Genomic DNA, 14,961 nt, shown 5'->3' on the forward strand with positions numbered 1-14,961 from the left:
CACATTATCGACTCTTTAGCATATTCCCCGGACATGCCACTGAATTCGGAAATCTACTTACCATATCTCCTAACTACCTTCGCCGGAGGTCGATCCAACTCGATAACACCTCTCCGAATTAAAAAGGTACCACACACCTCGTCGCGTCCCGACGCCACCAGGCTTGTTTGCCCTCCCGATGTCTGTGGTCGCCCCTGAGGGTCCGACCGCCACCCCAGATGGAGTCATCAGACGCGTTCTGCTCTACCTCCGAGCGCAGTTCGCCCCCACTCCGGAGAGCCGACGGCGCAGGACACCCGCTCGTCTTCGTGTCGTCTGCGGCCGGCGCCGTTCCCAGCCATATATTAGCCAAATAACAGGTCCCGGGCTGTCAGAGCTGTCGCCGGAACGACTCACCGCTCCGTGCCATCAGCGAATTAGCGCTCCACGACTGGCCGGCGCGACCACCCCGCGTCCCGGGAGCGACGTCCAGGCGTCCTGGTTTCCTGATGTCCAGGGATCTTGGCCTCCTGATGTTCTGGTGTCCAAGGATCCTGTTACCTGTGATATTCCCGTACTCCAGTGCTCGGATGTGGAGACCCCAACGTCCTGATTTTCTGGCGTTGCACTGTCTTGGCATCTCAGCGTTCCAAATGCCACGTTGTCCAGTGTCCTGGAGCTACTCTTGGTGTCACGGTATTCTGATGTCCTGATGTCCCGTCGTCTGGATGTCCCGGCGTCATCTGGATGTCCCGGCGTCAAAGAGTCGCGTTGTCTCGTGTTGGACCCCGCGCGGTGGTGAGGCGGCGATACTCTAGGAACTCGTTACACCAATAGCGGTGGCCGGAGGGGCCGGTGAGGGCTGGGGTAGCTCGGCCGGATACTGCAGGGTCGGCTCGAGCTGCAGTAGTGCAGGACCCTGCGAGGGCACATAACGCCCTTGGATGGGACGTGGCAGAGCCGGGCCGCCAAACGACTGAAGCCCAGTCGCAAGCCGATTTGGAAGTGGAATGGGATACATTATCGTGTGCAGCTGATCTGATGCTCTGTGAATACTGAATGCGGACAAAATAACCATTCAGATGAAAGCAAGGTTGGTTATTTCGTTTACGCCATATCGCATTACTAGGTATGTGCATTACTCTGATACATCTATTTTGGTTTACGGTGCATCAAGGAGCAGAACCTCTGTTTTCCACCTTCCAGCACCTTATTTTCGAAGCCCCGCCGCGACCTGGAGCCACGACACGACACGACTTTCCGATCTGACATCATAATTGTGCTCACGAGCGGACGGTTTTGATTGGCCTTGGCACGCGGACGTTGCGTGCGCCGGGTGCGTGAGCCTGTTTGTCCGCCATCCGAGACGATCAAATCAACAGAAGAACTAATGGCCGCCTGCTCGCAGGATGCATACAAAGCCGGACGGATCTAATCTTGAGAAGCGGCGGGATTCGATTCCACGGTCTGCGTCAACAACAAAACGGCGCCGCGCGGTCACGAGTGCGCCGACCGGTTCCTGTCATAAATCTGGCCAACTACCGGTGACGCTCTGTTAGCACCTTCCGTTCTGTGTAATTTCACCGTTCGGGGCAGCTCGCCGGTGTGACCGACTGGACTGCAGGAATCCAGACCGCGCGGCCGGCTGGACTGTCTGTCTCCAATTTATCACCCATTCCGCGAACCTGCCATAGATTAATGACAGTCGCGCCGCTCCGCGCGCAGTGCCATAAATTCGCCGGAGCCGATACTTAGCAGTGGGCAGTTGGTCACTGGCGTGTCGCCGACGGGCGCCCGGGGGTGCCGCCGCGCCCCGCCGGTCGCTCGCCTGAGATCCTGTCGTCACTGGACGGTTCGTGTCCCACGGGGTTGATGCATGGCCCGAGCGGGCCCTACGTGCCCATTACGACACTGGTTCACCCATTAATGACGATACACGCCACCTAACGAGGCACCGATCGGCCTTTACAGTAGTAGAAACACGGCCCGGTCCGCCCACCGCCGGCGCCACGCCGAAATCGCTGCAGTTGACGCCGTTGCAGGCGAAGGCGCAGTTGAGGGTAGCGCAGGTGAGGGTGGAGTTGCTTCCGTGTTTTTGTGTGCAGTTGTCGCTGCCGTAGGTGAAACTTGTGCAGTTTGTGGTGCACCTGTCACCGTTGCCAGTTTTGGTCGAAGAACCGGAGCCTATAGTCACCTCAGCAGGCTGAACCGCTCGGTGGTCCGTGTCGAGGCGGGTTCTGCGGTGACGGCGGCAGCGGTGGCTGAACTGTTGCTGCAGACTTCACCACACCTGCCGAGTGCGCTGCCCCCTCCCCCATCGTAAGGGCTATTTTACCGTGCAGAGTGGGCGACGGTTAGGCCTTCTGGACAGACAGCAGAAGTGGAGCGCGGTCGCCGACAGTGCCGGCCACAGGAGTCTGCAGCCCGGGCGAAAATGACTCCGAGCAGCGAGGTGTGCCCGGCCTTTGTCATGCAATCAAAGCGCCATAAAACACCGCTAATGCTGTGCTGTATGATTTATGTTGGCCAGGGGCTGGAGATGAGACATCGAGTCTGTGTTCTCGCTGCCATCTTCATCTAATTTTACTTGGTGGTATTCAGTATTCCCCATTCCTCGTTTCTATCCAACCACGCGACAAATAACTTTGGTTAAAGGAATATCTACCCACTGTCATAGATGTAGTATCATAGATGTAACGTAACTTCTAAATATACTGAGCTCGAATTAAAAATAAAAATTGAAAATAAGTTCGAAGTATAAAAAAGGTAACAGCTACATAATGTGGACTAGCTTGAATACCAGCGGCCAGCCGTGCCTACATTGCATAAGCTCAAGATTCATGACGCACGTCTTATACCGTGTAGTGCGTAAGCTAATCTTCTGTATGCTATATTCCTCCTCCGACTGGTAGTTTCCAGGAGGGGAACGGTCAGAGGCGAGCGTCGTCCACTTATTCGCACACCTTTATTCCTACGCACCACTTCATATCGACCAGGCCAGACGCCGAGACCCGTCGAGCACCTCTCACGTCGGCCGGTCGTCTCGTCAGAGCCGACAGCTCCATGGTCGGCTCCGACGAGACGGCGGCGACAGCTCAGCCGCCGCCGCTGGGCCCGCGAGGGTCACGGCGTCGCTGCAGGCGGCCCGGCGGCCCGCTGGGAACGAGCCAGGCCAATCAACGCCGTCCACCGCCGGAAATGAAGAGCAAATAACCTAATGGATGGCTAGCGGCGTCCGCGGCGCGACTGGCCGGCTCCAGCCAGCGCGGCTCGCCGGCCGGCGCACGGGGAGTGGACGCGGCGGCGGCGGCGGCGAACCGCGCAAACAATCTATGTCGGCCGAACGTGGTCATTTATCTCACCCCCAGTTACATATTTATACGGTTCGCCGACACCGCATCGGCTGCGCCGGAGCTGTCGATTCGTCTTACGGCGTTCGCGGCGCTCGAGCGACGAGCGGCGGCGGCGGTGGAGCGGAGCGGTTGGTGCGGAGGCGGCGGGCATATTTCACCGAGCCTGGTCCGTCCATCCGAACGGCCGGCCGGCCGGCCACCGTACCCTAATCCCACTAGCCGTGGAATTTTAACCAATCCAGCAGAACTGGTATACAAACAAGTTGTGACTAATTAAATTAGCGTGAAATGAGCGGGGCAGGCAGGCGAGAGCGATAAAAATGAATCATGGTCCGGTCGGAGCCGCAAGTACCTGTTTATGGGCGCCGGAATCTTGTTTCCGTGGCCTGGACCGTTTAGACACACAATAGTGAAGCCAATATCTGAACACTTATATCGTTCCCATGCTAATAAGGAGGCTGTGCAGCGTCCAATGGCCCGCTCGTTGGACGCCAATGTTACACGGACATGGACGGGCGCGCGTCATTTCACGCCGCGCCGACATGCCGGGGGCCAATTGCCGGGCGTTCCGAGTAGCCGGCGCGGCTCGGACCACGATGGAATGTGGCCGGGTACCGAGAGCCGGGCCGGGCCGGGGTGAACCGGGGCGAACAAGGCCGGGAAGCGCGAGTACCTGCCTGGAGACTAGCGTAGACGCTCAACTTTCCATCAAACTGTTTATCGCTGCCGTACTTTGACGCCGTCTGACACCTTACTGGAGCGATACCCAACAGTGACCTTACAGGGACCCGGAGCGACCTAAGAGGGGCCCGATGGCGAGCCGAGAGCGGCCTGAGAGCGGAGCGGAGCGGAGCGGAGCCGGTCGGGGAAGGTCGGAGCGCCGGCGCCGCGCCGGGCGCCCGTGATGGCCGCTCGCGCCGCGTGCAAGGCCGCCCGATTGCGTGCCGCGCCGAGACCGCGCAATGATCAGGCAGTTTTGGCCGGTAGTGGTCAGAGGCACTGAGCCGCGCTGCCGCCGGCCAGGCGTTTCTCAATTGGAGGTTGTGGTACAGGCTGGTCACGTGGCTGCTTTTCTAGGTGTTCTGTGCTGGTGATAACACATTCCCGACCGCATAGTGAATCTTCAACTCACTGCTGTATGCCATGGTCGCCACGGTTGGGTCGGTTTCAGCGAATTCGGCCCATTACAGTTTTGATGTTTTCCTCAATGGCGTTGGAAGCGGGGGCGGCGATGCGCGACTTCTGTTTCTATGTGCGGATATCTGAATAACCAGTAGCCACCCTAACAACACCACTGCCGCCCACGCCGCCACAGCGGCTTACTCGATGTACCCCGACCGCCTCGGCGCCGCGACTCGCGCGCCGCCGACCGCGCGCGGGTCGCTCGCGTGTGTCCGCTTTGTCCGCTCGACTAACCGGGGGCGGGCCGGGCGACAGCGGTCATACATTAGGCCAAACCGTATGACTGATGAGATTGTGTCTGCTCGACGGCGCGTAATGGCGAGATGGTGTGAGGACACGGACCGGAGAGCGTATCGCCGCGCGGCGTGGCCTATCGCCGGACGGGCACGCGCGCCGCACGGACGCCGCCGCTAGAAAGCGACTCGCTGTCCTGCCGGGCTGCCGATGGCGGCTGGTGGCTGCCAGTGGCTGCGACCGCTGCGGCAGTGGTTCCCCCATGCCAGTTAGCATGCACGGACATTTCCCAGGCTGTAATTCGTCACCATGGCAACCCGCTTCTAGTATGACGTGACGCTCCGTGCTTAATTAATCGGAGAGCTCCGATCATCACGAAAAAAAAAACGCATGCCTACTGCCGACTTCCTCAATGCAATTGCGGTTGACTCATGGCGTAAGCGTAGTTTTGTACATGATTGTCATCGTTTACGGCCAATTATTGCAGCATGCAATTCGCGATGATTTGCAAAGAACGGTGGCCGCTCTCAGAGAGCGCTATCCGGTGACGACCGGAAAGCTCAATATCCTCTGCAATGGTCCTGTTTATTACGCTCTAAAGCCCACAGGTACAAACTCAGTCCGGAATCGGTATACGGCATATAATCGCTTTACAGCCCAGCCGGGGCATTAACGCGCCGGTGCTGCTCAAATAAAAATTAAATTAGATTCGACGCGGCTTTGTGTGGGTCCGACGGTTCTAGCCGAGCGGAGAATGGGAATGAGGGATAACAGGTGGGTATGTGGGCAGTCGCTCTCACAGTCTGCCCGGCGCGGAAGGTCGCGCGAATGGAAGGTCTGTACCGTGTGGCCGGCAGGTTACAATCAGATCAGTTCATAGCTCGGCGGTCAGGTCACCTACCTGGATGCGTGCCTCGGTGAGACCGACTTTCATGGCCAGCTCCTCCCTGAAACAGAAGGCGACATTGGCGTCAGCGTACAGAACGCGGCGGCGGCGGTGGCGTCAGCGCACAGGGGCGGCGGCGGCTGTGGTGTACAGAAGGCGGCGGTGTCCGCGTTTTTCCGCGCCCGATTGACGTGTTGTGACAGTCCGCTATGAGCGGCGCTCGTGTTGGGGCGACGTTGACAGCGCCGCCTATCCTCATAAATATAAATACGCGCCGACGCGACATGCGCACTGTGACGCGCTGTGTTGACAAGTGTTCAGCGGCGTCTGAGACCGGCGCTCGCGCAGCTTATCTCAGCCAATGGACAGTCACCGTTATTCGGCAATGAGCGTCGCAGGATGTGTACGTAGAAAATGTGATCCACTCTGCATTAGATTTGTGTTTTGTGCAGCCTAGAAGCGTCTTCAGTGAAAGAGTTTTGCATTTGTTTTTGGGTCTTAATCAGACACCTGTCCAAGCCAGAGACAGGTGACGCTGAAAATATGTGACGTTAACGCTCCCTAACGGTTTTTATATAAAGCTGTCGAAGGTTACGTGCCACTGACTGACGTTCTTCAGATGTGAAGACCCTATCAAGAAGGCTGTTCATGACATCGTGCTGCTTCGCTGCATACTATGCCAAGACACTGAACAATCGGAATCGATTAGGGCTAAGGGGACAGAAGGAGCAATGACCGTTGACATACTAAACAGCCCACAGGAGTTGAAAATTGGCGGACCCTATGGCATTTGACCTTTATTTAGACAGCGGCAGGCAGCAGAAAGCAGGACACGAACAGCCCTACAGCCCCCTACTCACCTGGTGAACACGTCCGGGTAGTGTGTCCGCGAGAAGGCCTTCTCCAGCTCCTCCAGCTGAAAACTGGTGAACGTCGTCCGGTACCGCCTCTGCTTCCGCTTGGGCGGAAACTCGGCATCCATCTCGGTGTCTCCGCCGCCGGAGGCGCCCTCGCCCGCATCGGCCGCGCCCGACGCCTCCTCGTCATCGTCGCCCTCGCCCTCGACGTCAATCGGCCGGTCGTCGTCGCTGGCGGCGCCGGCGGCGGCGGCGCGCTCCGGGTCGGCGCCCTCGGCGGCCGCCGTCATGTCGGCGCGCACGCGCAGGAGCTGGACGGCGTCGCGCGGCGCCGGAGCGGCGTCCGGTCCCGGCGGCACGGCGGCGCGCTCCGATACGCCCATCGTCGGCGACGGCTGCGGGCTGCGGACCGACGACTCGGGGGTACTCGCGGCCGCGCGGGTCGTCGAGTAATCTGCGGGCGGAGAGAGGAGGTGGTGTTAGCGCTCGTGGTGCCAGAAGCGAGACTTTGAGAGGGAAGAGAGATGTACTGTGACATCTGAGCGTTTCTCAGGTGCCGAGGTCGAAGCGATGTTCATTGCTGATTGCTGGACATGGTAGAGAGGCACGAAATAGCCGATATAGCCGATACAATGGCTCGGGTTTAGGTCACAGCTGTTGCAAAACGACTTCCCTGTTCACATTGCCAAAGGTGTTGCTGGTGGCACACTTTAGACGGTGACCCTCACGTGGTGCCCCGTGTCAGTTTCTGTCACCTATGTGCCCTGGAGATCAGACCACCTGTGTCAATCGGGGCCCCGCGGGTCAGACCACCTGTGTCGGCGAGGGCCCCAGGGGTCAGCCCACCGGGTTAGCTCGGGGTCCCGGGGGTCAGACCACCGTGGGGTCAGCTCGGGGCCCCGTGGGTCAGCCCACCGGGTTAGCTCGGGGTCCCGGGGGTCAGACCACCGTGGGGTCAGTTCGGGGCCCCGGGGTCAGACCACCGGGTCCGTCCGGGGTCACCGCTCTGCCAATCAATATCGGCACCCCGGTCCACTGACCGGTCCGTCCAGCGCCGACGCTTCGACCTAATCGCATGCGTTGGCCGCGTTGCAGTGCAGTGCAAATATTTTATTGCCAGACACCACGCGATTGATGGCTATCGCATTCCGACGGCTGAAAACGAGCTGTTTCTACAAATTGTACACGGCACCTGAGCTATAGGCGCCGAAGTCGGGACTGGCCTCTGCGAGGAACTTTTGCGACACTTGGGGCGGCGTAAATGTCACGTGATTGGTGTAGGTATGTCGCGACAAACTGACCACAAGGTACTATCTGCAGCGGCGAACATGATGTAATTACTGTTACAGCCTCGCCTCGCGTGTTGCTTGTCGTCTAGTCGTAGTGAAAATTATGCCAAGTTGCTGTCATAACACTTGACCACAGCCTCAACTGTCGCAACACGCTGAGTGAAGCGCTGCTCAGAAATAGCACGGCATCTGTGTGACTGTACTCCATTCTGCTTCATTATGGCAGCTTTGTTGTTACATCCGTCACTCCTGCCGGCAGTTTCTCCGGCATTAAGTCTGATGCTGACGGCACAATGGGCCCTGCCGGCCCGGCCTTCCCCACTGGAGAACGGAGGTGCGACCTGTGCCCTGTTAGCACCTGTGATGAATCGACGCCTCACACGCGGCCCGGCCCGGTCTGCCTACCCGCCAGCTCTGTGATTTGACACAGTTGGGGCGGGACTGGCGCCGTATCAACGGGATATAAAAACGTACAGATGGGCAAACTGATTGATTTTGCGGCGGCTATAAGTAAAGTGTGCTGCCTTTGGACCTTTAATGGATTAACGTTTGAGTTGCTTGAATTCAGCGTGCCGAAGAAGGATCACTCTTCAGCACTGGGCTGGAGCTTGAGGGCCTTCCAGCGACCAGTCACCATCGTCTATTCTGTCTCTCCAATATCCGCGCTGTCGATTCGTACCGAACAGCCGTGTCCATGTCGAAATACAAACAGACTAACGGGTGTCTACTAATTAATGAGAAAAAGTTTAAAGGCCTATATCTCGGGTATTTCGTAACTTAGATAATCGAAAATTCGCATGCTTATGCATCCGTCTATTGGTTATCAAATACCTTCGGCGCAGCGCGCTGAGCACACCATGTTTCACGTCACGCCGCACGCGCCACCCGACCCCCTTGATCAAACGTCGCGGCACCTCCACGTCAAACGAGACCGATAATTCTCGCCTTCCCGTCTTCAGATGTCGGTCCAAAGCTACAGTCTTGTCCCCTGGATATATTTCTTTCTTGACAAAGCCTCACAAGTATTCAATCGGCCACAGTGCGACACGCAGGGTGGATTATCTTCTCGATCTTTCATGGGTACGCCGACCCTCTCCAACATTGTGATGGTTTTAATTGCATAATGGACAAAAACTAGGTCAAATCAGAGTGCATAGTCGCCATTTGGGTAGTATTCGTCTTTTCTTACCTTGGTGCCCTCGAAGATAAGAAATCAACGCATTTATTTGCCGTCTCTCGCACTATAGAACATCCTCCCAATGATAACTCATTTTGGACACATGACTGGCAGCACCTCCCCTTCCGGAGAGACCGTCTAGCCACATCAGTAAGCTGGAAACCGGTAAGGAGACGTGTCCACAGGTTGCAGTTGTATCCCCCTCACTGGATCATACAAACAGACAATATATGACATATCTGTTCCTGGGTAAGTCAAACAGCTCTCGGCACCCATTATCATATCCATGCGTTCTCACCAGTTGACAGCGTGCCCCTGATTAGCCGACGCAAAAGCTGTTATTATCTGCGTTGCTGCGCTTTGGTGACCTCAGGGTGCCTGTGTGTACCTCCGGTACTCAATTGCACATTTTCTACAGCAAAAATTACGACATAATAGTGGCAAACAAAGTGGCGTCACACCAGCAGGCACATTGACACCCCTCACCTTGCCCTTCGCACCCCATCGAAGGGGACCTTGTTTCTGTAGCAACACTCGCAAAGTTGCAGCCACTTCAAGCCTTTTCCAGCATGCTGAACGTTTCCTCTTATCTCAAATATCATAAGCATGCTATTGGCACTTGGCTAAAAACCTTTAACTTGCACTAAGAGAGCCATAAGTGCCATTTCCGTTGTAGAAAGGTAATTTTTCTTAAAATTGGCGAAGATCGCTTAGAACCGTTGTTTGCTTAGCGTTCTCATGGCGACTGACCATGGTATTTAAAGTTTTCGTTTTGCGTGATTGACATTCGCAACAGACATGTCTTTCAGCATGTGAGATATGCAGATTATGTATTACCTTTAAAGGTTCGTATTAACTACCTGAACTTTTTCTCATTAATTAGTAGACACCCGTTAGGTAATAGAAGCCGGCGCCGGCGCCATCAAACAATTACATCAATTGCGTCCCGCGCAGGCGGAACCGATTGTTTTACTTCCCAGCACGTCTGGCCCGGATGGTTTCCGGTGGCGGGCGGGGGTGGCGGGCGGGGCGGCTCACCACGAGCCAACATGGCGTCCGCGGGTCGGCCGCCGCCCCTCCCGGGGCTAAACACACAGCTGGTGTGGGTGGAATGGTGTAACGACATCGTGATACGACTCCGCGCAGCCGGCGGGGGCGGGATTTTCGCCGCTCACCTGCCTCTTTAGGACAGCCAGGGAGGAGTGTGCGAGGGATAGAGAAGCAGGAAGAGAGGGGCAGAGGTGGAGCACGCGCCCTGGAACAGAGACACCGTCCAGAGGGCGGTTCTCAGCGGCGGCTGTCGCTGATGTCGCCGAAGTGACAGCTGTTTGTCGTCGGCGGGCCGGCGCGGCGGGACGCGGCCCCGGCGGCCGATACCATCGGCGGCTCGCGACGCGGCGCCGCCCTTCTCACCGCGCCGGCACCTGTGAGCCGGCCGATACCGGCCGATATACGGGCGATATACGGGCGATATTGACAGGGAGCCGCCCGAACCGGCCGGCCGGCGGCGTGGCTCCCGAAATTTGTATTGTTTACAAATATGACGGCGGCGCGGCAACTCCACCCGTGCTATCTGATGGCTCGGACATGCGACACCGGCCGGGGCGGCGCCTCACTCGGCCGGCTATGGGAAATGGAGGGGAAGGGAAAGGTGCATCACAACCATCGCAGTGATGTGATCTAGTGGGCGGCGTGCCACCTTTGAAATGAGATCATCCTAATATGCTGTTTAGACACGAAATTCTTCAGAATAACTTCCTCGTCAGATATGCATTATGCATGTTGGACACGAAAGAAAATAGAACATAACGTGTTCAGGTAATTAAAAACCGTGTAAAACCAAGTTTCTTGCGAAACACTTCTGACACAAAAATGTAAATCGTGCAACTTAATAAAGCGGGCCTGTCGTTTTCCCCTTTGTCGGCGCCGTGCGGCGCGGCTATCGCGCCAGCTGGCGGCATCAGCGGCGCGTCAGTGGCACTGATGGCGCGATACGAGGCGCCGCTAAATCCGCTCCGGCTACCGCCCTTCCCGATCCATTGTCCTGCCATTACCCTGGCACCCCCCCCCCCCCCGCCGACGAACCCCTCCCTCCTCGGCAGCGGCACTCCAAAGCCGCCCTCTGCAACCGCACTTTAAACTGGCCCCGCTTATCGGCGCCGAGACGCGCCAGCCCAGTGGCGGCGGCGACTGCGGCGCTCCTGCGGCGACTGTGGCGCTCCTGCGGCGCGGCGCGGCGCGGCGCGGCTCTCAGTACCTCGCCTGTCGACGGACAGCGGCGCTGACGGCCGGCCACTTTGTCAAAACGCAGCGGCCACGCCGGCGCATGCTGAGGAGAGGAGACGCACGCCGGCCGGCGACCGATGGTATCGCGCCGCGCGCTGACAACACCGGCCCGTCGCGGCGGCTCGCGCTGAGCGACAGAGCCAACACAGTGACACGGCCCGGCGCGTGCTCTGCCACTGTCGGAACGACAGCCGGCGAGGTGGCGATGTTTACAGCTGGTAATGATTCTGTGTTTGGCCGGGTATATCCGACTTTGTGCTAATTATGAAAGGACTTGATACATTTAGCACTTGTCAGGAAGGACCTATGGCATCACTGAAGTCCCCAACGTGACTGTTGAGACAGCTCTTTTCCTCTATACCTTCGAGCGTGGGGAACTATGTAGGTTTTGCAATAATTTATGACCACCACGGAGGTCTGAGAAGGAATTCCAGCATACCGATTCGCCGTGATTCTCTCACCAACCGAGGACGCTTGGCTGTGCTGAACAGTGGACACTGGACAGCAGACATGAAGACCGAGCCGGACAGGCCGGCCGGCGGACATTGTCTGCTGCCGCGCAGGCTGACAGATGAGCCGCTCTCGTATCGGCCGCCATGACAAGTGCGCCATAACGTGTGAGGAGTGACACGGCCGCGGCGTGCATTTATCACCCCGCCGCGCCGGTCAGGGGACGTTGCCAGTTGAGTCCCGCGCCGGGCGCAGGGAGACTTGAGAAGATCCATGCTCGCCATCTCAAAGAAAGCCTAAAGCTTAGGCCATGAGACGGTGACAGCGGGAAGAATTTCAATTTCTTTTTTAACAATTTATTGGCAATTAAGCTGCAGGCAGCTTACAGGATGATTTTGATTATTAGACGGTGTGTGTGTGTGTAGTTCAATGGTGAAGTCTAAAATAAAAGGGATGCTATCACCATGTGAACGACAGTAGCGTCGGCCACTGTTCGTGCGACCGATATCACTTTATAGTTTATTCGTCCTCAGAGTTCACCGATGCGCTCGGAGTCGGATTGTCTGTGTGACCGTCATGAAAAACGCATTGTAGACCAAACATTGAACAACTAACCGATTTAAAAACTAAAAGCAGAAGCGATAGTGCTGAGTGCTCGCCACACACAGGCCTTTTGCAACGCCTTAGCTGGAGTTAAAAATCGAGGGTGCTAATTTGTGAACTCTGTTTTCGGCCGGTGTCGCTGGTGAAAAATAGGCCGGGCCTTCCCTGTTTGAGCGCCAGTGATTAGGGCCATCACTTGTACGGCGCATCGCAGCTTGTTTCTGGCCCATTAGCGCGGATTTTTCCTCGGCCGCTGGGCGCCACGAAAGTAGAGGCGTGTAGCCGCCGCATGCAACACGACGGCCGACATATAAAACGGGGCGGCTCGGCCTCAGATCGGCCGATGGCGCCGCTCCGTGTGTTGTCCCAAATGTGTCCGGTCGGCGGGCCGCGGCCGGCGGCGGCGCGGGTCGGCCGGAACGGGTCCGACCGGCACCGCCGCACGGTAGCCGCCCGACGATAGGCCGAGGCGCCGGCACCGGCCGCCGAACGGTGGCAGAAGCTGTCACCGCTGCTGACCATTGTCACATAATGGGACAGGAGCAGTAGGAGGAACGGCAGCGAGCTGTGAGAGTGGAATGGGCCTACACCGTTAGAAGGAGAGAAAATGCTTGCCGGGACGTGTAAAGGACGTTAGACATATCCGTATAAGGTTAATAGGTGTGTACAACAACGAAAATATTATACAGGATGTATTTACCACAAATTTGCATGCATTATTTTGGTGTTGTGACCTTGCAGTTGTGTTTTATTTTATTGGTCAAGTTTTATCACAGTTGTCATGCATGTTAATGACATTGCACCAGATGAACAGGTAAATACCCTGTTTTGAAATACTATACAGGTTATATCCTTCTCACTTGGCCATGTTTATGAGCTGTTTTGTGGTCATTTCTACCATAAGTACATTATTATGGCCGTAAAATACATTGTTCGCCAGAAGTTATTGTGACGATGAGTCACCTTAGCCATCAGTCAATCGTTGAACCACTCGACCGCTTGGGTTGCCAGATTGTCCTCTGGTTACATTACATGCCTGATATAAACATCCCATCATTGCTCGAAGAGCCCACCCACAAAGCCAACGGCGGACCGAGCCATTCCCATGGATTCAATTTAGATAACACAGGTCGGGAAATATATGAGTGCTTGATTTGTGGATGTCAAACCGAGCCCGATCCGCAGTGACGTTTATTCACAGGGTGATCGTGGGAATAGGTACTGTTTCATCAGCCGGCGACAAGGTCTTCTCGTGGTAAATGCCACTCTTGATCGCCGAAACTGGCACAGCCCACGACTGTTTTTAGTCTCGCTTCCTGTCCAGCACTGGACTACATTCAGATGATTTAATTTGACGTTCCTTCCGCCAGCCACACTGAACATGTCACGGGAAACAAAAGCCACTCATTTTAGGCGGTCCTAGATCTTTTTAGCGCCTCCCCTTCAAACAATAAGGAGCACGCACCTTTCAGGTCCCGTCGTCGTACGGCACACCAAACGTCATAATTTGCCACCCAATTAGGACGCGAGGAGTGAAACACAGACCCCTCCGCCAGGCGCGATGTCCGCCACAAACAAAGCGCAATTAGAGTACAATTTGGACACTGTGTGTGGCGCGGGGCGCAGAAAAAGCGGCACTCTTCACGGCAGGCACGCAACGCGCTCACTTTGTGCCGGGGCTCTGTCGGGGGCCGGACGTCGCCTGAGGAGACTTGGATAGGTGGACGGTCGTGCTTCCGCCAAAACACACACGAGAAACGATAACCAAAGGTGACCATGTCACCATGAAAGTGCAATATTTAAGCGTATTTTAATAATTGTGAAAAAATAAAAATGTGAATGGACAGAACTGGATTACAGTGATAGAAATGCTTAAAATGAAAACCCACATAGCAGTGTCGTTGGAAAAAGCCATGTATAGCTGAACTGTACCCAAATATAATCCATGTCTCTCTATCTAAGGTTGCTTACTGCCTGCGATGAGGGCCACCTTTACAGCGTGCGGCAATAGTGGCATCCCCGGCGCACGGGCACGGCGCTACGCGCGCGCTGCGTTTATCGTGAAATTGCAGCGGCGGCGCCTCTAATTAAGATAGCACGCTGCAGTTGAAGGATTTCAGTTTGCATTTTATTATGAGCGGTGCCGCGGCGACTATCGGCGCTGTTACAGCTATTGGAAGGACAAAGCCCGGCGCAAACAGCGATAGATAGGGAGCGGGCGCGGCAGATAGACGGTGCGGCGGTGACGGCCGCCGCGGGCCGACAGAGGACACCGCTCCGTCACTCGGCAGCTAAACCGCCGGATTCGCCTCTGTGTGCTCAGAAAAGACGTTCGAGTGCGCGTGTCACTGTCTGAGGGCTGTGTGTCAAAGGCGCCGTGAAAAGATCTTTTGCTGTAATTTTATTTGAACAGTCTTTAAACAACGGATTAGATCGTTATACTGTCCGACGTGCGAGGGCCGAGGGCGAGGGTCATGTATCGATGCGTTGTGTTGGGCTGTTAGGGGCGGTATCGGGCAGGGGGGGGGGGACGGACGATTAACCTTCGTGTCCGATACATTATCGAGCGTCATTAGGCAGTTTTCCGTTCTTGTACTCGTATCTTCCGAGATAGCGCACATAAGCCAAATGACCGGTGTGAATAGATAATTACGCGGACCCCAGA

General features: G+C 56.4%; 1 protein-coding gene across 1 annotated transcript in view; it reads right to left on the bottom strand.

The window, feature by feature from the left end:
* The window catches only part of LOC122377566 (homeobox protein aristaless-like), a 52,857-nt gene that overhangs the window by 17,367 nt on the left and 20,529 nt on the right, over window positions 1-14,961 (bottom strand). The window contains exons 2-3 of the mRNA XM_043357713.1: window positions 6,495-6,945; window positions 5,650-5,695 (exon numbers count right to left, since the gene is read on the bottom strand). Coding sequence (XP_043213648.1) covers window positions 5,650-5,695; window positions 6,495-6,874 — 426 coding nt within the window. The 5' untranslated portion in view covers window positions 6,875-6,945. The remainder of the gene's footprint in view (window positions 1-5,649; window positions 5,696-6,494; window positions 6,946-14,961) is intronic.

This window comes from Amphibalanus amphitrite, unplaced genomic scaffold (assembly GCF_019059575.1).
Source record: "Amphibalanus amphitrite isolate SeventyFive unplaced genomic scaffold, NRLGWU_Aamphi_draft 000047F_arrow, whole genome shotgun sequence".
Lineage (NCBI taxonomy): Eukaryota > Metazoa > Arthropoda > Thecostraca > Balanomorpha > Balanidae > Amphibalanus > Amphibalanus amphitrite.